Below are 25,881 nucleotides of genomic sequence, written 5' to 3'. Positions count from 1 at the left end.
TGTGGGCCAGGACAGGGGAGTCTGTCCTGGATGTTGGGTCATTTTTGTGGTTTGAAGAATATTCGTGTTTTGTCTGCGCCCAGACGTGGGTCTAGAGTGGTCTTGTTTCGTCTTGTCCACCAGAGTCACAGAGTGGCCGTAAGGGACGACGGTGCTGCTCTGTGACGTTGTGGATGTCCCCAGGAGACCCGCAGGACAGAGCGGAGGGGGCCGGGCAGCTCCCGCTCCGGGGGGGCAGGGCGGGCGTTCCTCGTCCAGGCTCCCACTCCTGAGGGTCTCCGGGCAGGGATGCGAAGTGCTTGTCTCCGTGCACAGCAGCCTGTGGGGAGAGCACAGGTGGAGGGACCTGGTGGAAGGCGACAGGGAGCCCAGGGCAGACCCCGGGGACCACAGGCACAGTGCCATCAGGAAGATAAGCCAGCGAGAAACAGCTACTGAGAGAGCCGCTGAGACTGGGTGACAAGGTCCAGGTCCTGCGTCCTCAGGTCATGACATGTCAGTGGAGGAGGCAGAGTCCCCACGAGGAACCATCTGGGTGGAAAGGTAGGACCGGAAGTGTGAGGAGTGTGGGAGCTGGATCGTGGGTGTGGGGTTGATGCGTGGAACTCACAGTGGTCATTCCCGATGCCACCAAAGTCGAACAACTCAGTGTTCCCATCAGTTCTCTCAGGGTGAGGAGGTCCGACTCTGGTCTGCCCCCTACTTGCTGGAAAATCTACATTGTGTACCCGGAAATGTGCGAGGCTCTGAACTGCTAGTAGGGACTCAGACTAAAGTAAGTGAGGGATCCTATCCAGAAGTTTCTATCCAGATCTGAGCTTCTCAGCAGAGCCTCAGAAGTGCACCTGCTTCAGGGGCGATGACACTCCCCTCCTGACAGGGGCCCCTCATCCGCCCTGTCTGTGTTCTGACTGCTGTGAGCCCTGCCACTGCCCTGGGAAGAGGGTCTCCGCTCACTCTCTGTGCAGGGGAGGGTCTCGAGGCTCGGTGCTGAGCTCACCAGGCTCCGGAGCTCAGAGCTCACAGGTGACCACCGGCAGATCCCGGGCTCCAGCCCAGACTCTCCTTCCAGTGTCCGCTCCCACACTGACCACTTGCCCAGCTCCCGGGGACAGGGCAGCGGGCAGGGTGCCCTGGGCAGCTTAGAGGTTGGGCTGGAAGGAAAGCTGTGTGAGGCCCCACTGTGACCCACATCTTTGGTCACACAGTCAGTGAGCGTCCAGGAGTCTGATCGCGGTTTCCTCTCACTGCACTTGGAAGTCAGTCCCTTTCACGGGTTTCCCGTTGCTGGCAGGCACCAGAATGCTTGTTGCAAATGCAGGTTCCCTGGACCACTTGTGGAAACGTTCCAGAAGCAGTTTCTTTTTTTAAGTAAACCTTTACGGATGGAGACCACACAGACAGACACACACTGATGCTTTTGCATCACCTGATGCAGGATTACAAAGCAAACACAGCCCTGAAACCTCCACCAAGTCCACCCACAAAACAGTACCTGCTGCCTCCCCCACCCCCACCCCCACTCTCCATCACTGTCTCCACCCTCCTCCGCAAAGATAACCGCCACCTGCTGCTGAAGCACACACTGGTCTGGCCTGGTTGTGACCTTCATATGAGGGGAAACATACAGGCTGTTTTATTTTATTTCTGGGATCTTGTGCTGAATATGATGGGTGGTGGGTTCATTCTTATTTCCATGTTTCAGATCCTTTTCCTTGGTTAGTAGTGCTCACCTGTGTGCCTGCACCACTGTTCAGTATGTCCTTCTGTTGCTGGATCCCTGGGTTGTTTCCCGATTTGCCCTGTGGGTTTTTTGCTGCTATGAGCATTCTTGCTTACAGGCCACATTTCCACACGTAAATCCTGGGAGTGGAATTGCTGAGCCATAGGTAGGGTAGGTACTTGCACACCCAGCTTAAGCAGAAAGAGCCAAATGATTTCCAAGGGGTCTGAACCAATGTCCTGTCTCATTTTTCTTTATGTCCACTGTCTTCACCTGATACATTATGTTTGTACTGGTCAGATGTTAGGAAAAGTGTTAAAACTTTTTTCTACCCTGAATATATGCACAAGACTTGCACTTTTGGTTTCCATCTGCACTGCTCTAGGAGACCAGAAACTTGGTTGTGGTCACTGCAGTTTCCCTAAACATCATGGACACTTAGTAGCTATCTGATGCTGATGTGAACATACATAAATACAGGAGAAGTTGTCCATGAGAGTACAGTATATATTTTACAAAAATGCTTAAATTAAGCCATTCACAGAAATTATTGGTGGCATTGGTAGACTTCTTTTTTGGTCCTTTATAAATATTACCAATATATTTTACTTAAAAAATATATATTTCCTATTATAGAAGGATTTTATGACAATAAAGGATGCCATTTAATATAATGGTAAGTGGAGGGAACCAGGTTAAGGAACTGTATGTAAAATATACTGCCATTTATGCTAAATAATCTGTCACATGAAAACATGTAAAGATGTGGATATAGGAACATTTCTGATAGCACACAGCTGAGAACGTGAATCCTGATGATGTATCAAAGTGGTAGGATTATGGCTGATTTTCCCCCCGTTGATCTTCCAATACGTTTTTGCATCTTTCTTCTCCTGTCGTCAAATAAAATACTACTACAAATAATATTAATCCTAACAGTGCAGTAATGGCACTCAGAAAGGGAGTGCTGCGTGTGATTGTACGCACTTTGCACACATTCTCACCTGAAATATTCACTGAACTTCTGGTTATTGGGCCAGAGACACTCTACGTGTCAACACGATTACTGTCCTCCACTCACAACCGGCAACGACTTTCAGGGGGCGGAGGAGCCCCTGCCCCTCTTCCCGGGGTGTAAGGCAGCTGAGCCTGGTCCCAGTCGTGTTACTGCGTGTGAAAGGGTCCTAGTAAATCCTCGCTCCCAGCCGGGAACGCCCAGCCCCGTGCGCAGCGGCCTTGTTCCCTCTCAGTAACTTCATTTACTTAACAGCCCGCAGGCCGCCCGCCGCCGGGGGCAACCGCCGCGCAGGGACGGGCGATCCCGCAGCCTCCCGGGCACCGTGCCGGCCGAGCTTGATTTCTCCGCCGGACCCCGCGGGGCCCTCCCCGTGGGTCCCCCTGCAGTGGCAGTGATGACGCTGGTTAGATGCCAACCAGAGATCTGTCCTGCCCCCTCTTCCGACCGCACTTCTCTTCCGGGGGACTCCCTCCCCGACGTCCCTGCAGGGGCGGGGCCCTTGGGGAGCCCCAGCGCCCCCTGCCAGCCCCTCGCACTGACTCCTGAATCTGGTGGTCCTTGTTACCCTTTCTCACCTGTGAGACTGGAAGTTCTGTGACAGCTTTTTCCTTGGCCACAGTGTCTTGTTAAAATTTTATGCTTATCTTCTTTTTTTAGTGGAGGTACCAAGGATTGAACCCAGGACGTCGTGCATGCTAAGCACGTGCTGTACCACTGGGCTGTCCCTGTCCTTCCCCCGGGCACCGTACAACCACCAGCTTGGAAATTATGCTCAACAAAGTATTTGACAAAGAAATTCACTCAAAATGAAAAAGATACCTGCACCCCAATGTTCACAGCAGCACTATTTACAATAGTCAAGACATGGAAACAACCTAAATGTCCATCAACAGAAGACCTGAGAAAGAAGTTGTGGTATGTTTATACAATGGAATACTACTCAGCCATAAAAAGATTAAAATAATGCCGTTTGCAGCAACATGAATGGAGCTTAAGATTGTCATTCTAAGTAAAATAAGCCAGAAAAAGAAAAATACAGGATATCACTCATAAGTATAAATCTAAAAAAAAAGAAGAAAAAGAAAAGAGAACATTAATGATCTTATCTACCAAAGAAACAGACTCACAGACATAGAAAACAATCCTGTGGCTTTGTGGTTACCGGGGAATGGGGCAGGAAAGGATAAATTTGGGTGTTTGAGATTTGCAAATGATAAGCACTATATATAAAAATGAATAAAATAACAAATTTCTTCTCTATAGCACAGGGAACTATATTCAGTATATTGTAATAACCATTAATGAAAAATAATATAAAAATGAATACATGCATATATGCATGACTGGGAGGTTATACTGTACACCAGAAATTGACACACTGTAACTGCCTATACTTCATTTAATAAAGAGAGAGAGAGATCAAATGGTAAGATCAGGAGGGAGCTTGGCTGAGAAGTCCAACTACCTGGGGGCCGTGGCAACTCCTTTCCATGGGGTCCAGAGTGTGGGGAGAAGTAATTCAGGAGTCAGAGGTTTCCCCTCAAAGGCCTGTGTGCTTTGGCAAACTGAGAAGTTATGGTGACATTATTTTCCCCGAAACGAGGGCACCGAGATTTACTCTCCTGAAACCAGTATGTGAGCCGAGGGACAGCTGGCTGGGGGCCGTGAGAGGAATTTTGGGTTTGGACCCTGAGAACAGTGGGAGCTAGTGGCGGATTTCAGGCAGAGGGACCCCGAGAGCAGCAGGGACTTTTGAACAGCTCTCCAGGCTGCACCCTAAACTTGGTGGATAAGAGGTGGATACAGCAGCCAGTGGATACAGACTGGGCGGCAGGAGGCTCCCGCTGGCCCCATGGTGCTCTGAGGCCTCCTGGTGGACGAGATGGGACGTGCACTCAGGAGGTCAGTAAAGGGTGGAGAGGGACCCCAAGGCAAGAGCTTCAGCCAGGTAGGTGACAGCTCGGGACCAGGGCAGAACTGAGGGGAAGTGAGGGCAGTCTGAGCACAAGGCGTGTCTGGTCCTCGAAGAAACAGAAGGACCTAGTTTGCACTTGGATTTACTGAGGCTGAAGCTCCAAACACGGACTCCAGACCCTTTAAGAGAGAGACGGCGGCGGCTGAAGTCTTCAGAGTGGCTGACACCTGAGCGTCCGCGAGCTCTCTGACGTGCCATCCCTCCTGGTTTTACTCTAAAAATAACTCCTTTTTCACATATCCAATTTTCATTCAGAGAATCTCGCCTCTCAGTGCTCCTCCTGTCAGAAAAAAGCAGAAACAGCCTCTTTTAACCCAGGATCCTCCCCTGCTGTGTGACCTACCCGTGTCATCTGCTGCGGCCTCCTGCGGGCGGAATCACCCAGCAGGGCGGGGACTGCGTGTCTGCTCTGGACGCGCCCTGCAGGCAAGTGCAGCCGCCGCCCTACTCTGCTTGCCCCTGGGAGTCTCTCAGAGAAATTAGCAAGAGGGAAGCAGGGAATGGGGGCCGCAGCGCCCCCTCGCTGGAGGAACCTAAAGGAAACGGAAGCCCCGCGGAGGCTCAGAACCCCGCTTATAAAGCAGCTTCGACAAACAGGTCATTTGTAGACCAGAGAGAGGAGCTGGGAACAGATTTAGGCTTTCAAGGGAGGCGGGATGCGGGATGCGGGAAATTCAATCCATGGAGGAGAATTAATGGAGGAAGGTTTGTTTGCAGCTTCCTCTGGCGCCCTCCCTGGGCTGACAAGGGTCTGTGTCCACTAAGAGGAGAATTTGTATCCCACCGCTAGGCAGAGAAGGGGAGGGTTTGCGGGTTTGCTGCTTCTTAATTGCCTTCAACTCAAAATAATTTTTGTGTCAAAAAGGCATATTCTGGGGTGACATATTCTAGTTTCCTTGAAATGCAACTTCCAGATGAATGGTTCTCAAAGGTTGGGATGCACCAGGGTCACCGGTAGGCTGTCTGTAACAGTGGTTTCTGGGCTCCATCCCCCACCCCGTGAATTTCTGAGTCAGTAGTTTCGAGGTGGGGCCCAGGAACCTGTATTTTAATAAATGTCTACGTGGTCCTGACGCTGCTGGTCTGGAGAGCGTGCTTGGAGACCCCTGTGCAGACCCCTTCTTGCAGAGGTGTCCTCCCTGGCCCTCTCCACACCTCCCCCTCCCACTTCCTAAAAGTCTTCTTAATGATGTCCTCAGAAACCTAGATGTCCACACCCACAGAAGAGTTGTCTCAGTTCCGGTTGTAATGCTGCTTCCTGGTCTGGGCAATGTTGGGAGAATGTTCTGTGACGCAGAGGCACTGGCTGCCATTTGGTCCTGCACGCTTTTTCCAAGGATGCTTCCTGAGGAGGTGCTTCAGAAGCTGGAGAGAGAGTCACCCTGCAGAGCAGAGGGAGGTGTGACCGCTGTACATCATGTTGAAGGCGACTCCTCCCTTTGGGGCAGAGGCTGGGCAGGTTTGCCCACAGCGCAGTGAGGATCTGGCTGTCCTGGGCTGGGAGTTCCCGTCTGTGCTGCAAATCCCCTGTGTGCACCGTGCCCATCTAGGCTCACCCCACGGATGGAAGGACCCCGGGTACTGAGACTAACATAGAGCTCATGCTGCCACTGTGCCACGAGTAAGAAAGTGCTTTGTGTCTTCAGCCAGCATCCATCATACAGGGGCAGGCTAACTTGTTAGCTCAGAAGTAAGGTAAATATCAGATCCTTCATGGTTCTTAACACGTACACCCTGACTTGTTTTACATCACACATTAAAAGCGTTTATTCCACCAGATCCTAATTTTTCAATATCCTTCATCTATAAAGGCCCACAGGGTGTCATGGAGAAAATGTAGGTTCTAGGTCTGGTCTTGGGAGAGAACAAGATGGGACTGAAGGCTCTTGTATCTCACAGCAGGGAAGAGCTCAAAGACTAGTGAGGACTGGCCAGGAGGATGCAGAGGCAGCACAGAGAGTGCAGCTGGCTCCATGTGGGGCTCTCTGGACCTCAGCAAGGAGAATGATGGGTATACACGTTGGAGAGAAAGAGAATTCATGAGTCAAGGGAGTGCCTTTAAAAACACAGAAGGGGACATCAGGAAGGGAAAGGTCTTCTTTAGGGAAGATGCCAGCAGTGAAGCGTAAGGGTGCAGAATTAGAGAACCTCCATCTGCCCCCCCAACACCATCATTGAGCCTGCTGAGTCCATCACTGGTGGTTAAAGCCTTCGGGGGCGCTGATCCACTGACCTAATGCTGATATTTACAGAATAACTGTGTTGTTCCTGATACTGATTTGTGCCAGATAACATCCATCCTCACCTACTGCTAATCACATCGCAGTGACTTCTGTCTTATCCCATTGGGCAGAGAACCGAGATCGCCCCAAAGCTCAGGCTCGGGCTGCTTCCCCTGCTCATGGTGTGTCTCTCCTCCTGCCGTCTGATAAACGCTCCTTGCATGGAAATGTTACGAATCACAATTTTTTTCTTTCTGGACTTTTGGGAGAGTATTCTCAAATCGGGAATTAGCTGGTCACGGGGAATAAAATGTATTTTGGCTCTCTCGTGTCCTCGCCTGGTGACCAGGGAAAGAGGGAACCGTGGTCTTGCCAAAAAGGCCCGCAGCCTCGTGCAGCTTATTCGCTGCGTCAGATGCCTGCCCAAGGACAGGGTCACTGAGAAGTTTGTCATTCGAAACACAGTAGAGGCTGCAGCCATCGGGGACATTTCTGAAGCAAGTATCTCCACGGCTACGTGCCTCCCAAGCTGTCTGTGGAACTGCATTACTATGTGAGCTGTGCCACGCAAAGCAAGGTGGTCAGGAGTCCTTCTTGTGAAGCCCAGAAGGGCCGAACACCCCCACCCAGATTTAGACCTGCAGATGCCGCCCCACGGCCTCCACCAGAGCCCATGTAAGGAGCTAAGTCCTTAATGACTGAAGAAATCCTGTTCTCTGTAAAACAAAACAATAAAATGGAAATTATACTTTTAAAAAAAGTATTTTGAAATACTCAAGTATTTTGAAAGAGACGGGCTGTTGTGGCCCCAGTAGGGTAAAACTGCATCCTGGTGGCCCCGCGGACGTCACCACTCTAACCCTCCTTTCCACTGCTGTCTGTGGGAGGACTTGCCTCCCACAGTAGAGAATTCTCGTGAAGTTTTCACGGGATGTTTGAGTAAAGCACGGAGCACGTGGTCTAACCTGGTAAAGCACTCATTAGACAGCACCTCTGATTTGGAACTGAGAGGGCGAAAGGACACTGGAGGAAACGCCGACCTCGCAGAAAGAGCGTCCTTTTTCCAGAAACTTTCTCTTCCCACCATGGAAACAACACTTTCCATTCAGGCTTCTGCTCATAGTGAAATATGTGTGTGGATGCGGAACAGTTTCTGAGACCCTGAGTTCAGTGAACAGAAGGGGCTGGGCTGGGGTTGGAGGACACCTGTCCTCAGCCGTGGTTTAAAAGAGGGAACGGCCGCCTCCTGTGTGTGCGCAGGCCGCTCCCGGCTGACCAGGAGCTGGGAACGCTCCGCCCCGTGGTCCTGGACACGCGCTGCTGTGGCCGCAGGGGCTGAACCGCCCAGTGTTATTTTTGATCCAATCATGTGGGTTTGGTTGTTCAGACATTTTCCAGCAGATGGTGCCAGACATTTTCCATGCAGGATCTGCAGGAGGGGGGCAATCTGTGTTCCTGATGAGAAGCAAAGCCTCATCCTCTCTCCTGACCCGAAGGTCGTCCACACTGAAATGGGGCAAGGAGGCAAATATGCCCTGCTTTCCTATGTCTCTGCTCCCTGGATGGTCACAGGCCCAGCTGGGACGACACTCAGGTCCCTGGTTCCAGGACTCTAACGATGAAGTGAGTGAGAGAGCTCCGGAGGCTGGCTGGGTGGGGGACTAGGTGATAAGCCGATCAGGGGATGATTGGGTCTATGAAGAAGATGCGGGCAAAGAACAGGACTGAGGGTCAAGACCTGGCAGCCATTCCCCTCTGCTGTCAACTGAGAAGAGTCATCTGTGTCTGAGAGACCCCGGATCTCCTGACCCATCAGAATGGTTTGAAAATAGACCCGCTCCCAAAGTCCAGATCCAGGTACAGCCCTAAACAAGTGACTGCTGCACCTCCCTTACTGCACCCCGCGGGGCAGCCAGCTCCCCCTGACCCTCTACAAAGGGGACAGGCCTGGAAAGGACCCTCCTGACAGGAGTTGTTAAGGGAAACCAGGTCATGTTGGCAAATTCTGGGGGACTGGAGAGGGGGCGGGCAGCCTCCAGACTGAAGAGAAGTGGGGCGGAGTCAGACCTGGACTTGCTCCCAGGGACTGAAAGCCTCTCCAGCAGCTATGGAGATCTAGACCCTCCAGCGGTCCTTTCATATGAATGGGAGAAAAATGGATCCATCTGTTGAAAACATTTTAACCTACAGAAAGTGTAAAATCAACCTTTCCAAGGTCAATTTGACCCTAGATACTGAAACTTGAGTTCCCAGTCTTCTCACCTCAAAAGACAGAAAAGGCATTACAGTGGAAACGGTGAAACCACGCTGTCCTTACAACCTCACAAGGTTACCTGTGTACCAGCTGCCCTGAGTCTTCAGAGGGTTGGCACCATTAGTTGGAGGAGGAGGCAGTGGTGAAGGCGCCGTGGTGTCTGTAGGGGTCTGTCCCCTGGGATGCTATGGCTCTGCCGTCCCCCAAAGGGGAAGCTGACAAATCCTTCTCTGGTCTTAACCCCTGTGTTGCACCGCATACACCAAAGTCCAGGGGGACTGGCACTTTCCAAAGTATGAGTTGGGAGAGGTTTCATTTTGCACTTTGAATAACAGCTCTCATATCAGAGCAAAAATACTTACACCAATACTTTTCGAGAAAAAGGCAGGGCTTATTTCTCTACCAGACCCACCTGGGTGACATTTGCCGGTTGGTACTTTTTCCCTGTGGTTCATGAGAATGCAAATTAATACAATTAATAACTGTGGGATAATATCATCTCAAGAATTAGATGGTGTTTGGGTTTTGGTTGTGTATTTGTTTTAACTTGTTTAGAAACAATTGTATTTTCACAGGAAGCTGCGAAGCTAGTGCAGGTGTTCTGTTATTTGCAGTCATTTTCTGTCTGTTCTCACTAACTATGTTACTTACCAGGATTATTGTACGGAAAAGTTGCAGGAAACAAATGCAAACTGCTTTGGCAGTTCCAAAACAAGATATATCAAAATTAAAGGTTTTTCCCACCAAACAATGTGTTTTCGATTTTCATCAAGGCGCTGGAATTCTAATCCCTGCTGCGCTGAGGCCGCGGGGCGCGCCAGGAACAGAGTGGGCAGACGCTCAGAGGCCACCGCCCTCCAGGCACTGCTGCCCTCTGGCCCCCGGGTTCCTGCCTCACTCCGGGCTTCTCCTGGGTGCGCGTCCCCTCCCAAGGGGTCCCTCCCGGCGGCGCCCTCGGCTCTGGGAGACAGTCACGCCGGGAACCTGAACCTTGGGCAGCGGCACAACTTCTCGGGGGCGCGGACTTCGCACAGTTTGTCTTCCGTGTGTCAGGCAGGTCCGGAGCTGGGCTCTGTACGCTGCCCTGTCCGCGGTCGGGGTTCAGCGGTCCTGGAATAGGGAACCGCTCTTCGTGAGGGTGCAGGGGGCTGGATGGACTCACCCAGACCCCGGACCCTGAGAGGGGCGGCTGCCCCTCCGCGTGCACGCGCAGCTGGAGATCGGGAAGGGCGGGGGAGTCACACCTCCCTGGGGAGGAAATGGACAGACTCACAGCGCCTTTCAGAGTTCATTTCCCCCATCGGAGAAGATTAAAGTTAAGTGGCGTTGAAAGGATCATGGGAGGATCTCAGATCTGCAACTGGGATCCCGTTATCACCGGGACAGCGGCCGCCCATCAGCTTGGCCTCATCCCAGGCTGGGTCCTCCCCCCACCCCCACCCAACTCTGAGCAGCACCTCTAAACACTCTCATCCAATCCACTCTCCGGGGGAGGAGCCACAGCCTTTAGGGCGGGACCCCAATAGCTCCACCCTCCTGGTGATTATATATGCCTGGGTCACAACCGGCCCACACCATTTGGTGGGACAGCAGACTGAGGACCAGGCGTTGGGACACCGCCAGAGCCGCACCAGGTAAGTAGGGAGCAGAAGTGGGGAGCGGACAAGGCCAGGGCTTCCTGAGTCCCTGCTCTGGGCCCAGCCTAGGGACCCACCTCCTAAGGAATCTGGGCTCAGGTTTGGCTTCTGCTAAAACCTGTCCTTTATCAGGGTTCCCGGTCCTTTAGCCTGCCTTGTCCTAAGTCACCTAAATGCTTACTGAGAGCACAGATGCCAAGTTCCTACCCTGTCCTGGGGGCCTGAGGATGAAAATACTTGTGTGTGACAAACCCCCAAGGCTGGTCTGAAGCTGTGGGATCCCCCTCCAGGAGGTCTCAGTCCTGGGCAGTGTGGGGTGTTAACCAAAGCCCCAGAAACCCAGACCTCACTGAAATAGAGACGTTTATTGGGAGTCGTTAGGACTGCAGCCCCGGAGACACAGATTCAAAAAGCACTTGAATTGTGTCCCCAGGGTACACAATGGGAAAGGCTTATAAAGGCATGAAACCTGCAAGGTTCCATCAGTTGGCTGTCAATAATTAGGATGGACCTGGCAAGAAGGGTGATGGTTAAACAGAGAAGGACTGGTTGTTGCTCAAAATGATAACACAATTGTGAGGGTAGGGGTGAGGAGGGGTTTGAAACTACAAGGCTGCAGCTAGAGCTGTCAGCAGGTACTGCTTTGTAAACAGCTGGTGGTGTCCTTGAGTTTGATCCAGTTCAGAAAAGTCAGGTTGTTACTGGTGCAGGGATGTGTCTGAAACCACATCCACACTGGCCACCAGCTCCATTTTGACTTTTAAGTGACTTTAAATCTCATCAGTATGCAGGTGGGGAGGGACAGCGATTAGAGCTCCGGGGGCCAGGGAGGAATTTGGTCTTCCTCCATCTCACCATGCCCCAGAGAAGCAGGTTGCCCCAGAGTCACTCAGTCCCTAAGGGAGACCCAGAAACCTGGCAGGATTTTAGAGATTCAACAGCTTAGCCAGGGACTGAGGTGATTTTCGGAGATGCAATCATGGCAGACAGCACGGAGGTGACAGCTCTGTGTGGGACGCAGTTTTTCCAAATCTGTGTAAATTTATATCAGTCGGAGTGAAAAGAGTTCATGATCCTGTCCTTACTGCTCTGTCACATTTTGTTGGGGAGGTGACCCTCATGCAGCGGGGAAGCTGGGATCTGGAGGAAGTGACAATGAGCTCTGAGCCAGGCAGCACCGGAGACCACTGAGGGCTCTGCTGGTACAAAGGCACTGGGCCCAGAGGAGCTGAACATACTACAGGAGGGCAGGAGGGTGAGAGGTTGGTGCTGGGGAAGCTGGAGCTGAGGGAAGGACGGGGTCCTCTAGATGGAACGCAGTCCTGCAGGAGAGCCCTGTGGGAGGGGGTGTGGTTAGATCTGGGTGTGGGTGGCAGGAGACTGGAGGGGGGCCCAGAGGGTGGTCGTGGGCTGGGCAATCAGAGGCTGGAACACTTTGAAATTCATTTGTTTATCATTCTGGATCAAAATACTATTTTGAACCAATCAGGCACCAAGATAATTAAATCAACAGACTCCCTCACACCTCCCTCCATCTGCCATGGATACTCAGCGTCCAGCTTTGGGATCACTTCACTGATCTCAGGAAAGCTTGGAGAGTTTACCAGGACGCATCCTCTGTGGGTGCCCTGACTTGGCCTCTCAGCTCTTTGAGAATCAGCAGCAGCTTCTAAGGGAAAGTGCCACACCTTCTAGGGATTCTGACCTCACAAAGCCTCACTAGCTGGCAGCTCACCAAGGATGTCAGGGAGCAGTTGTGTGTACGTGTGTGTTTCTCAGCTTCAACTTGCAATAAAATCCTGGTCTCAATCTCATTCTGTGCCTGATGTGAAAAGTCAGTGTTCTGACCTGGCAGGGTATCCAGATAAATTTCTTCTAGTCCAAATGAAATCCACTTATGCACACAGTCTGATGTATCTGATATATCCTGTAGTTGAGAACCTTAAGTGAAAAGTAAATTTTTATGTATTATGAACTGAGTGCTGTCAGAAATATCTGTGGTTTAAGCCAAAAAGTAGCAGGTTCTTTTATTAGACTTTTGACAAGAACTGAAATGATTGAAGCTGAGAATTTTGTCCTTTAACCAGATCCTCTTAGAATCAGGGATGCTATGTAACTTTGCCCAGGTCCACAGATAAGCAGGTGACTGAGGGGGACCCCCCACCCAGGCCCGGGGCTTTCTTCCTCAAGCCCACACACATTCCACAGTGCCAGGACATCATCACATCAGCCAGTGGTCCCTGCGGGTGTAAGTGGATCGTGGTGGAGGGTAGGGTAGCAGATTCCTCAAGGTGGCATGAGCTGGCCCCACAACACAGGGCAGCCTTTTCACAGGCAGGATTATTTTTCTCATCCCCAGGAAGGAAAAGGCACTTTCGACTTGTGCCTGCTTTCCGACCCAGAGAGCTGCTGAGGGCAGTGAGTGGCCCAGCTGCTCTGCGATCAGCTGCAGGAGGTGAAGGAAGCCACTCTGGGCACCTGCCCGCGCCACCGAGTTCTGACGGCCCTGCGGGGCGCAGCGTCCTGGACAAGGAGTGAGAACCGAGGGTGCGCCTGCTTCTCAGGGCGGACACCCTGCAGCCCGGCCTCCCGAGAAAACCCCACCTCGGTGCAGCCCCGATGGCGGTGGCGGCGGCCCTGGCTGGACTCCAGGCAGAAGCCAACTGTCCCGTGTGTCTGGACGGCCTGAGCGACCCCGTCACCATCGACTGTGGGCACAACTTCTGCCGCCGCTGCATCCAGCAGTCCTGGGCTCACCTGGAGGACAGGTTCCCTTGCCCCGTGTGCCGCCACCCGTGCCAGGAGCGGCACGTCAGGAGCAACACCCAGCTGGGCAGGATGATCGACATCGCCAGGCAGCTGGGCGGCCGCAGGAGCAAGAGGAGGAGGCGCGAGGAGCCGCGCCTGTGCGAGCGGCACCACCAGGTCCTGGGCCTCTTCTGCGAGGACGACCTGGAGCTGCTGTGTCCCCTGTGCACGCAGCCCCCCGAGCACCAGGGCCACGTGGTGAGGTCCGTGGGCGAGGCCGCCGCTCACCACCGCAAGAGGCTCGGCAGTTACGTGGAGCCCCTGAAGACGCGGGTGGCCGACGCTCAGAGCCTGGTGGCCGCGCAGGACAGGAAGCTGCTGGAGCTGCGGGAGCAGGTGCAGCGCCAGCGGCGGGAGCTGGCCTTGGAGTTCGGGCAGCTGAACCGGGCTGTGGACCGCGAGCAGGAGGCCGTCCTGGAGAGGCTGGTCCAGGAGGAGCGGGACATCCAGGAGCAGCTGGGCGCCAACGTGGCCGCCTTCTCCGACCACATTTCCACCCTGAAGGGCCTCCTGCAGGAGGTGGCCGAGCGGAGCGTGCTGCCCGGCGTGAGGCTGCTGAGAGGCATCGGGGGCGTCCTGCGCAGGTGCGAGGGCCTGCGGTGCCCCGCCGTCTACTCCTTCCAGCTGCGCCGCGAAGGCTGCAGCCTCCCCCCGCAGCACTCGGCTCTGCGCAAAATCATCCAGACGTTCCGGGAGGACGTGAGCCTGGACCCCGAGACGGCGCACCCCAGCCTGCTGGTGTCGGAGGACAGGAAGTCCGCGACGTTCCTGGGGAGGAAGCGGAGGGCGCCCCGCGGCGCGCGGAGGCTCAGCGCGGAGCCGGCGGTGCTGGGCGCCCAGGGCTTCGCGCGCGGCCGGCGGTACTGGGAGGTGCGGCTGGGCGGGGCGGCGTGGGCGGTGGGCGTCTGCGCGGACCCCGCACACCCCGCCCCCGGGGCGCGCGCGCGGCGCCCGGCGGGACCCGGCGGCCGCTGGACGGTGCGGCTGCGCGGCGGGGCGTACGAGGCGCAGGGGCCCGGGGGCGCCGTCCCCCTGGAGCTGAAGGACCGGCCCGGCGGGGTGGGCGTGTACCTGGACTACGAGCTGGGCGCCGTCTCCTTCTACAGCGTAGACGACAGGTCTCACCTCCACTCCTTCTCCGCGGCGTTTTCGGAAGTCCTGAAGCCCTACTTCTGCATCGGGAGCGCCTCTCTCACAGTCTGCGCGGTGAGAGACTACGGGGGTGATCCCAGCCAACAGGGGCCTGGAGGTAACTGATGTATTTCCGGAACTCTAACGTGGAGCGTGTAAAACTGTAGTTTCACAGCTGCAATAAACTTGTGAACATTTGCATGTTTCGTCTACCTGCACTTTACCTGTTTTATAAGCACCTTACACGTTCCAGGTGGGAGAGAAGACAGTTGTGCGGGGACACTTCTCAGAGGGTTTCTTGCTTTACTGCAAGTGTCGGGAGCGAGGAACTGAGGGCTCCACACTGTGTTTCCTGGGATGTTTAAGATAGAAGTGGTGTCTGCATCCAGACTCTTAGGACTTACCTTTCTTTATTCCTTTCCCCCACACCTGGGACAGATGATAGGAAAGTCTGTGTGCTCCCTCCTTTGGTGCAGGGGGAGCTTCAAACCAAGCAGGACCCCAGTAGTGCCAGAACCCTCACACCAGCCCCACCCAGTAACCAGCAAAACAAAACAAAACCCCAAGTTAGTCAGTCTTCCTTCTCTCTCATTCATCTTGCACCTACTTAGTAACCACTGTGGTCACCTCATAAACCTTATTGTGGGAATAATAAATGTTTTCATATTCTTCTGGTATGTGTGGCATCATCAGTCCCGACACTGATCCAGATTTTGGGCCGGAACCCACCCTGGCTACAGACCCTAGTCCTAACATTTGGCACTCTGCGCAGGCATTTCTCCTCTGTGGTTTGGCGTCAGACTGGCTCTACTGCCCCAAAGCAAGCATACACTTTGAGCTTTTATGCCTTTTCTTGCAAATCAGCCCAGCCTTAATGGTGTCCCCTCCCAGGGTTGGGTGAGGGGAGGGGAACACAGAAGAAAGATGGAAACCTGAGGAGGAAACAAAACTAGAACAGAGGTCCACAATTTGAACTAATTGGAAATCCACGATATACTCAATTTATTGAACGAAAAAGATAAAAGTGTGAGATTCTCTTTTGTGCTCCCAGTAAGTTAAAACTGGGTGCCCCCAACGATGTTAGTACGTTACTGAACATAAAGTGGACATCAAAGAGGTATGCAGCATCTTATCCATGGGAACTGTGGCCGTGCCTGAATTCCCCCAGTTCATAGCACATGTTGTCCTAAACTGTCCAAGAGAAGGCATGGATGATCTGACCCGTGAGAAATAGATAAAAATTAAATCGAACTGTTGGCACCTACAAATTGGCTTCACAAAATGGGATCCCATGGAATTTCAAGATCTATTTTGGGTAAGGTTTAATTATCCCCACTGCTTTTGTTTTACTTAAATTTTGCCTGTTTTTTAACTTGAAGAGGGAACAGTATCTCACAGTGAATGACCACAACCTAAATGCTGTGTTCTCACCCAGTGTTGTCTAATTACTGGTTCCATCCAGTCAGCAACTGGTAAAATATCTGTTATACGTTTGGCCAGTATGTTAATCAGAGCTTATTTCAACAGCTTCCCAGCCATAATTTTCCTTTACTTACAGCAGGATACCAGGCAATCCCAGGAACTTCAACAGCCTTGCATGGGCAGTGTGTGGGAGCAAGATTTTCACTTCATCCAGCTTTCTCTGGGAGTACAGTTATGATTTACATTTCTGATGCCCTTCTTCAGAGAATCATTTGAACACTCAGTCTTGGTTAATTTCCTGACAATTACTTGGTAAACTGAGAGCACCTCTATCCCTGACACTGTCGAGAAATAGCCGTTGACCCTCTCAAAACCCACGATGTGGAAACAAGCCCAATGTCTTTTAGGCCTTTTTGGGTTTTGGAGGCAACATATTCTTCGTTTATCAGTCTTACTTAAGGCCATTCATAGTGTTACTTGCAAATCAGCCCACCTTGAATGAGGCCCCTTCCAATGAGGGCTCTAGAATCCGTCAAAGTTGGAATCCGTTAAGTGCTCCTATTAGTGCCCCAGGAACACCTCCGTGGGGCTTCAGCAACTTCCTTGTGCTTCCTGGAGACTCTGGACCACTGTGACCTCCACAGGTTCCCCTGCACTCTTGTTACAACACCCTGCCCTGCTTAGATGTGTGCCATTGCCACACTCATGACTATTGACAGTTACTGTTGTCTATTGAGAAGAGCAAAATCAAATTGGTTTAGGTCCTTTTATAACAGACACGATAGATAATAAATTTGTGTAAATAATGTATATGTGCAGTTTAAAGGAAAAATACCATACTCAAGTGTCTACCATTCAACTTAAGAAATATACCTGTGGCTTCAAGTCCTTCCGTACCCCTCCTCAATTTTATTCCATTTCCTCCCTGGAACCCAAACTAATCACTAGCCTGAATTTTGTGTTGCATCCCTTGTTTGCTTTTCTTTATGGTTGTCATATGTATCATTAATAAATTGTCTAGTTTTGCCTGATTTGGGGCTTCCTATAAATGGAAACATACAATAGATTTCCCTATGGCTTGCTATTTTCTCTAAACGTTACGTTGAGATTCTGATACATGTAACTTTGTCTATTTTTAAAATTGCTGCAGAGTATCTGTTATATGATCGTATCAGTTTGTCCATTCTATAGTTTCTACAGTTAATAAGAGGGCCCATATGACATTTTCTATTGCCAGAGAGAAAAACCTTTCTCTAATTGTCAACTTAATTAGCTACATTAAAAGAAAGAAATCACTGGTTTCCTATTGAAAGAACCATGGGGAGCAACTTACTAGTTTGAAAAAGGGTAAGCACTAATTGCTATGAAGAGAAACAAAGCAGGGATCTGTGACAGACAACACTGAGGACAGGATAGCAACTTAAAGCAGCTGTGCAGATGTCAGATAGAAGAGTGTTCCAAGCAGAGGGAATGGCAGGTGCAAAGCCATAAGGAAGAATCACCCCTGGCCTATGGAAACAGCAAGTTGCTAACAGTGGTTGGAGCAGAGCAAATAACGAGTGATAGGAAACAAGAAAAGGAGTAGCAGGGGCCCAGACAGTGTAGCAGTGTCTGTGATATAACCGTAGGGGCCACTAAGTGCTTGGTGGATTTTGAGCACGCAAGTGGCACATTTGTTTTCAAAGGATCGCTTGGCTGCTGTGTTGCTGACAGACTATGGGGAGCAAGGATAGAACCAGGGAGACACATAGAATACTGGAGTAATAATCTAGTTTATGTATTCCTTGTACATTGTTTGCAAATGTTAGATATGGTCTAAACAAATACCCACCAGTGGGGAAATCACTAGGTAGCACTGACAGCATTAATTATTTTATGTGAAGAACAGGAGGTATCAAAGGTAACAGAAGTAACAACAGAAAAAAAAAAGTACAGAAACTAAGTGAGCAAATATGAGTAATAAAATGAAGGGTAAAACCAATCATAAAATATGTCAAGAATCAACGTTGTACTGGAGGTCCCAGCCAGTGTGATCAGGCAAGAAAAAGTACCTAGATTGTTAAGAGAATTTAAAATGTATTTGCTGATGACATAACTCTGCATAAAACCCAATGGATCTACTTAGGGATAACCTGACAAAAGACATTAAGGGCATGTACAATGAAAAGCTACAAAATACTGCAGAGAGAAGTTAAAAGACCCAAATAAGTCAGTTCACGGGTTAGAAGCCTTGATATCAAGATGTCAGTCCTCCCCAAATTGGTCTAAAAACTCAACACAATCTCATCAAAAACTTAAAAGTCTTTTTTGATGATACAAGTTCTTCTGAATTTAACCTATCTGTGATCTACTGAAAACTGTGGTTCCCTGAGGAGAGTTAGCCTGAGGAGGAAAACACAGAAATCAACAGGGATTCTGGGAAAAAGGTCAATTCCCCAAAAGGGTCAAGGATGGCAGCTAAATGGAGCTAAGGACATGTAGTCCAAACGGGAAAAAAGCGAAGATTATCTTCTGATTGCGTGCATATATTTAAGTATATGATGCATGTACATAGTGGGGGCACCACCCCATCTTCAGTAGTACTAAGTGAAGATTGAGAAAGACAGACACAGAATTAGAAGGAAACATGTTACTGAGAAATACTGAGGTAAAGAGATGAAAGTTGAATGTGGCTACCTTCACACAGCAGTTGGTCCTGTATGACTTTAAAAGAGGCTTATTTATTTTTTAAGGAAAAAAAAAGTAGGCAATTAATACAGAAAAAAATTACTGGACTTTTATTGACAATTAGTGAACTTCTAAAGTAATGTATTTCATAAGTATTTCATCTTAGATTTCTAAAGCACTTTCCAATTGGATCCCTTAATTTATCTGTAAGGTAGGCATTATAACCACACTCTTCAGAAGTTTCTAAAACTGAGAAAAACTGTTCTAGTTGTTTACAGGAAAAACTAAAATTAAATAAAGAATTGCTGAGACTAGGTTCACTAGCTTAGTTTTGCCCAGTCACTGACAAAAAACAAACCATTTAAGAGTCTTACAGTAGTCCATCATTCAGAATCTGCTACTGTACAGATTTTAAGAGGTTTAGAGTCAGTTCCAGTATAGAAATAAGGCCAAAGTGCTTCTGTAAAACAATCATTAAAAATATAGAGAAGAGCTCTATCACTCAAATTGTAAAAGGAAACCTCACCCAAATCGTAGTCCAAAAACACACCAATCTTACTGGGTGTTACTCTTGGCAGAAGATTAATTTTTTTAGGGCCCAGTGCAACATAATTACTCTGGCTGCATCGTCCAATACCCCATAATCCATCCTGTACTAAAATCCACTGATTCTGACTCTTTCTCCTTCTGGGAAGCGAGTCTTCACACACACCCACGATCCATTCAGGCTTGTCTTTCACTTCTACCTCCCAATAATGCCTGCCAGCACTATAGCCCTGAGAACCCAGAACAGCTGGGCAGAGATAAAATTTCCTCGGGTTACGAGATAAGCTTTTCATTTTACATCCATAATGCACAGTTTTTCTATCTTCTGAGACAATAAGTTTACGATGTGCTGTTTCAGGATCTAGAACTACATCTACTTGAAACTGCTTGATAATTTTGTTTAGGCCAGAATACTGTGGAGGAAGACTGTAACCATATTCTTTCAACTGGAATGAAAAAGGTTCAGGAGACTCTATGGTTCTATACCTATGGTAGATATTTTTAACATCTGCCAGTAATTCCAGTTCTGACTTCACATATTTGCTCTCTATCTCCTTTAACAGATATTTTAATATGGAAACATGATCTGAAAATTTTGTTAGATTTTCATTTAGTTTTGTTAAAATATCCATTTCTTCATCTTGTAATTGCCGAAGAACAGTCTTCTGCTCGTTTTGGAGAAACAACACAAGTTGCTCAAATTCAGCCTTTATTTCTTCTCTCCTATATTCCACTTTCTTCTTCAGTTCCAATGATTTTCTGGTTTGCATAGTTATTACTTTTTCAGCTTGCTCCACTCTCTCCTTCCAAAGCTCAGTGCAACGCTCCAATCTTTTCCTGTGATAGGGGGCAGCTTTTTCTATGGGCCAAATGTAGTGATTCCGGTGATCAGTGGAGAAACTGCACTGTGGACATAAAACCTCTCGGTCCTTCTGACAGAAAAAAATCAAAACCTGATTGTGCTTTTCACACATAAGCTTCTCTTCTTGCCTCTTCCTCTTGCTTTTTCTCATCTGGAGCAGCTTAGCAATTTCAGTCAAATTGCCCAGCTGGAGATTGCGCATCAATTTCCTTTCTGAACAGCAAAATCTGCAAAAAGGGCAGGGGAAAGTATCATTTAGATCCTTCCAGGACATATCAATACAGGACCGACAGAAGTTATGCCCACAGATGATAGTCACTGGGTCTTTCAAGTAGTCCAGACAGATGGGGCAGCTCGCCCCTGCTTGGAGGTCTGCCAGGGCTGTCACAAACTCCATGGAACCACGTGAACAGAAGTGGTCAGGTAATGAGCCCTTTAGGAAGACTGGGTCTCTGGTGCTCAAGACCCAGTGAGCAGTGGATGTCTTCCCCCAGACCTCACACACGGACCAGCTTTCAGCTTTAATGGCTTGGTATGTTGATGGCAGCCTCTATAGACTACTCCTCTCTCCCTTAGCTCCAGGGAGGAGCTGTTGCTGTTGCCAAGAAGACTCCAACTCCACAGGCTGCAGTCTACTGCACACTAGAACACAGTAGCTGGGCCGCTGCTCTTCCCACTCATGTGAAGTCAAGTTCAATGGCTTTCTACTGTAAGAAAGTAGTCTTAGGTCCAAGGCAAGGAATCCTTCCTATGGGTGAGAAAAGACATTAAGTTAAAAATACGGTCCCACAACCACCAATGTATTAAAACATTAGCACAAGAATCATCAATGAATGCTAAACTCATTAGATGGAGGTACATAGAAAAAATGGGAATTTACAGTTGTAGACATTCAGCTCACATTCCTTATTAATCAAAAAAACAACAAAATATGGCACAAATTGACTCTATGTGCTTCCTGATACGATGCAATGGGAAGCACACAAAACTGCCTATAAAATATTCTATCTCAATCTAATCACGAGAAAACAGTAAGTCTAATTTAGATTGTGGGGCATTTACAAAAAAATTGGTATGCGTTCCTCAAAAATGTCAATGTCGTGAAAAGGCACAAAAAAAAGATTCTAGATTTAAGACTAAAGAAATATGACAATAAAATACGATGCACAATCTGATGAATCTGGGATATAAAATAAAAAAATTAGACTAAACTAAAAGAACACTTTGGGGAAAAATGTGAGCATTTTAGTATGGACTGTATCTCATATAACATTGTATGAGTACTAAATTGTGTTTAATTTATCATATTATTTATAACAAGTAAAATGTCTTTGTTCTTAAGAGATAAAACTGCAGCGGTGGGAGTGGAGGTGGGGACCCAATGGGTGCAACTTACTTTAAGAAGGTTCAATAATTTTAAAAGGTATATATACATAGAGAAAAGGCAACTATATAGCAAAAGGCTAACAATTGGTGAATCCGGGCAAAAGGGATCTTTATGTTCACTGCCTATCCTTTCAACTTTTCTGTAGGTATGAAACTTTCAAAATAAAAAGTTAGGGGGCCATCATCAAAAAGTCTACAAATAATAAATGCTGGAGAGGGTGTGAAGAAAAGAAAAACTCTCTTACTGTTGGTGGGAATGTAAATTGGTGCAGCCACTATGGAGGACAGTATGGAGGTTCCTTAAAAAACAAAAAAATAGAGTTACTATATGATCCAGCAACCCCATTCCTGGGCATATACCCAGAGGAAACTACTTTGAAAAGATACACACACTCCAATATTCACAGCAGCACTATTTGCAATAAGCAAGACATGGAAGCAACCTAATGTCCATCAACAGACAACTGGATAAGAAGATGTGGTATATATGTGAGTGTGTGTGTGTGTATATATATATATATATATATATATATATATGAATATTACTCAGCCATAAAAAAATGAAATAATACCATTTGCAGCAACATGGATGGACCTAGAGATTATCATACTAAGTGAAGCCAAAGACAAATATATCACTTATATGTGGAATCTAAAAAAAAAAAAATACAAAGGAACTCATTTACACAACAAAGACTCACAGATATAGAAAACAAACTTATGGTTACCAAAGGGGAAAGGGGAGTAGGGATAAATTTGGGATTAACAGATACACATTGCTATGTATGAAACAAACAATAAGAACCTACCATATAGCACAAGGAGCTACATTCAGTATCTTATAATAACATATAATGGAAAAGAATCTGAAAAATAATATATATATGTATAACTGAATCACTTTGCTGTATGCTTGAAACACTGTAAATCAACTATACTTCAATTTAAAAAAAAAAAAGATGCTATACTTTCCGGACCAATAAAGAGGCAGGGGGAAAATTTCTTGGCTTGTTTTCAAGATACACCCAATTTTTAAGCAAATCAAATTCCTGTAAGCTTATCATCAACACAGTATTCTTTCCCTTCTCCAGAAACTAACACTTTCTCAACTTTTCTTCTTCACAACACAAAGGCAGAATAATATGGGCATGGTTTTGACCTTTGAAACTGGCTTTGCCGTGGTGACCTAGCAAGTTCTTTTACTACAGACTTTCTTTTCCTACCAGAATAGGAAAAATGCAGTAGTTCTAGAAATTCTCTATAAAGTATCCCAAACTCAAGGCTTGACTGTCTTGTACCTGCATAAGCAAAAGCTATCATAGCAACACGCTATGGGAGGCAGTGTTTCACAATGGAAAGACTTAACATTTTTAGAAGGATACTAGGTTTGAATCCTGGTTCAGCTACTTATTGTGTATCTTCCAGAAAAGTCATGTGCCTTTTTTTGAATCCCATTTTTATGACCTATAAATAAGAATTATAGTAACTTTTTAAAATAAGGACACCATATAAATTACACTTAATATAGGTCCACTGTTCTTGGCCAATAAGGATCTATTTATTTGAATCTGGATTGAAACGTGGCCCACTCATTGCATTTGCTTAATAGTTCTCTTAAATACCTTTCAATCTAGAATAGTACTCCCCTGTCTCCACCTTTGTCCTGTAGATTATCCCAAGTTCTTTATTTGCCTATTGCTTCTTGATATAATTTATCCCTCAAGCCTTTACTTTTTTAATGGAGGTACTGGGGATTGAACCCAGGACCTCAGGCATGCTAAGGACCCACTCTAACACTGAGCTATACCCTCCCCACAAGCCTTTATTTTTCAAGCTGATTCAATCTTCCCCTCATTTAAACCTGTCAACAACTCACCAAAGTAAGTCAGGACAAGTGCTCCACCTTTTAGCTTACAATTCAGAGTCCTTCATACCTCATTATCTCCATCTGGCTATGGTACCACAAAGTACTTGGTTTTTATTTATTCATTTATTTTTTAACAGAGGTGTCATGCTCTCCTTCCTCTTTGCAACCACTCACTGCTTAGATTACTCTTTTCTCACTTCTTGGGACTGATTTTTGCTCCTTAGGGAGACTCAGCCCAAGAGAAAGGTTCTCTAGGATGGTTTATCACTTATCAGGCACTACTAAGGCTCTTTCATTAAATCATTGATTCAGTTAAACTTTGAGAACAATCTGATGAGGAGCTATTTTCCTCGGTTAGAAGTGTAAAAGCTGAGTTTACAATCCTTTGAATACACTTATACAACATCACATTAATTGGCATAACCACTGAAACAATACTCAATCACTACGTTGTACTGCCTACTGCCCCTTCTTCATATGCCCGCAGTATTCTCTGCTTCCCTCTACTTCTATTTCAAAGCACCTTGTATTTTTCATATTTGATATGTTCACCTTTATTCACATTTGATAACATATTCCAAAAATTTTTAAGGAGAAAAAACAGGGGCTTACTGACTCCAGCATTATAACTGAAAACAGATATAACACAAACTGAGAGGTAGCAACACCTGAGAGAACTGGGTTTGCATCCAACCGCGCCACTTAACTAGCTATATGTCCCTGCCAAATTAAAATTTCTAAGGTTCAGTTTTCTTTTCACAAAGTGAGAAATAATACTATCTCACACTGTAATCATTAAATGAGAAAATAATGTAAGGCACATGTCACAGCACCTGGCATTTAACACACGTACGGTAAAAAGTTCTAAGACCATCTTATAAAATCTCAAAAGCTCTTAGAAATCTAGCCGAATCCACATACTTAGACCGTAACATTTCACACTTCATTACATTACATATTACATATATACACACGTATGTATGTATATTGATTAGCATACAAAAAGCACCGATATTTAACCTAAAAGCTGCTATGTGTCCTGTAGTTGCTAAATCCTCAACGACTAGTAAAGGCATTAACTTGCACACAGTCTCTTCCAAGCCAATCTCCCTACCTGCCCATGCCACATTATGATAGCTATGAGCCAAGGCTTCGGTGACTTCCAATCCTTGCCTAATACTTTCAAATTGGTACTTCTGAGTAGGCTAAGGAAGAAGGGGTGGGGGTGGGGGAAATGGGATTGGGGGTGGTCAGAGATTAGAAAATGGAGGCTGAAGGAAGTTTTAAGCATCTTGCCAATGTCACACAGCTAGTAAATTGCAGACCTTAACAGGAAAACCAAAATCAGAAGAAAAAAAAAAAACTTTTAAGAAAGTATGTATAAAAAAGGACTCTAGCACAGTGCAAGGACTATAAGGTACTCAAATCCAGTATTACTGTGCTTTCTTTTCCCAGCATACATACAAACCAGTCTTCCTAGCTTCTCAGAATCAAGCCCTTAAGTACACAGACCCTGAGCTGCACAGAACCAGCTTCGTATGCACTGTTACCACCCTATTTCAAGCCACCACGTCTCTCCCTGGATTACGAGCCGTTTTCTACTCCGAAACACAACGGAGCCTCCAATCAATTCCCTAACTCTGTAGCTAAACTGATCTTTTCATATACAATATAATCCTTTCATCTTCCAATTTAAAACAGTCTACTGGTCCTTTACTGTTTTAAGAAAATAGTTCTCAAACCGTAGCTGGCATCATAACTACCTGTAAGTCTCGGCAAAAGCCTGCTAGGTCACAGGGCCACTTTCCGATCCAGCCGCCCTCGGTATTTCTAATATGTCCCCAGGGGATGCTGCGGGCCCGGGGCCACGTGTGAACCACTGCTTGGTGGGAAACAAGGCTTAAAAGACCCACCAAGGTAGGCACTGTGCGGTCATGGTACCTAAACGGTGGCCACCACCCTACTCCCTCAGCATCCCCCGTTTTCCTCACACCAAACAGCAATTCCTTGGAAATAATGCAGCAATTCCCAAACCGCGGTCCAGGGCACAGTCTCCATCACTGAGCGCCGTCCACCACGCCCGCACCCCCGCAGTCTGAGGAGGCCCCGCGGTCTGGCGCCGGGAGACGCCCAGCGAAGCCCCGCTCAGCGAAGCCCCCTCGGCCCTTCCTCTCGCCCTCCCGGCTCACCTGAAGCAAGCGGCCCGACTCTCTCCAGCCCGCGACTGTGAGGAGCCTCGAGGCGCAGAACGCAGGGCGCAGGCCTCACGCCCCAGAGCGGCCGGTCTCAGGAAATGGCGCGCACCGGGCGGGCGGTGATTGGCGGTTCCCACAGAAACGGGCGGGGGTGGGCCTGCGCATGCT

The 25,881-nt window shown here is 48.2% G+C and overlaps 2 protein-coding genes and 1 pseudogene across 3 annotated transcripts; 2 read left to right on the top strand and 1 right to left on the bottom strand.

Moving 5' to 3' along the window:
• The first annotated feature begins 228 nt into the window (after nt 1-228).
• Nucleotides 229-7,658, top strand: LOC140700764 (small ribosomal subunit protein eS26-like; annotated as a pseudogene).
• Nucleotides 7,659-10,773: 3,115 nt separating this feature from the next.
• Nucleotides 10,774-14,980, top strand: LOC140700763 (tripartite motif-containing protein 75-like). The gene is made up of 3 exons (XM_072975103.1): nt 10,774-10,826; nt 13,189-14,507; nt 14,744-14,980. The coding sequence occupies exons 2-3, from the start codon at nt 13,449-13,451 to the stop codon at nt 14,861-14,863; spliced, it is 1,179 nt and encodes a 392-aa protein (XP_072831204.1). The 5' UTR covers nt 10,774-10,826; nt 13,189-13,448; the 3' UTR covers nt 14,864-14,980.
• Nucleotides 14,981-18,944: 3,964 nt separating this feature from the next.
• Nucleotides 18,945-25,801, bottom strand: LOC102533356 (tripartite motif-containing protein 60). Of its 2 annotated transcripts, XM_072972331.1 has the most exons (3): nt 25,708-25,801; nt 21,897-21,950; nt 18,945-21,013 (listed from the first exon to the last, which is right to left on the bottom strand). In XM_072972331.1, the coding sequence occupies exon 3, from the start codon at nt 20,660-20,662 to the stop codon at nt 19,241-19,243; it is 1,422 nt and encodes a 473-aa protein (XP_072828432.1). In that variant the 5' UTR covers nt 20,663-21,013; nt 21,897-21,950; nt 25,708-25,801; the 3' UTR covers nt 18,945-19,240. The 2 variants fall into 2 exon arrangements, with proteins under 2 accessions (XP_072828432.1, XP_006211002.1); XM_006210940.4 differs by lacking the exon at nt 21,897-21,950 and having other exon boundaries at nt 25,708-25,796.
• Between the last annotated feature and the right edge of the window lie 80 nt (nt 25,802-25,881).

This window comes from Vicugna pacos, chromosome 2, assembly GCF_048564905.1.
Source record: "Vicugna pacos chromosome 2, VicPac4, whole genome shotgun sequence".
Lineage (NCBI taxonomy): Eukaryota > Metazoa > Chordata > Mammalia > Artiodactyla > Camelidae > Vicugna > Vicugna pacos.
Note: the sequence above shows the minus strand (reverse complement) of the source record. Positions and strands in the feature narration are given on the sequence as shown.

Excerpts from the sequence above, each read along its gene's own strand:
- LOC140700763 (XM_072975103.1), top strand. The coding sequence starts at position 13,449 with ATGGCGGTGGCGGCGGCCCTGGCTGGACTCCAGGCAGAAGCCAACTGT. Across the intron at positions 14,508-14,743 it reads GCGGCCGGCGGTACTGGGAG|CGTAGACGACAGGTCTCACC; the intron begins GTGCGGCTGGGC and ends CTCCTTCTACAG.
- LOC102533356 (XM_072972331.1), bottom strand. The coding sequence starts at position 20,662 with ATGGAGTTTGTGACAGCCCTGGCAGACCTCCAAGCAGGGGCGAGCTGC.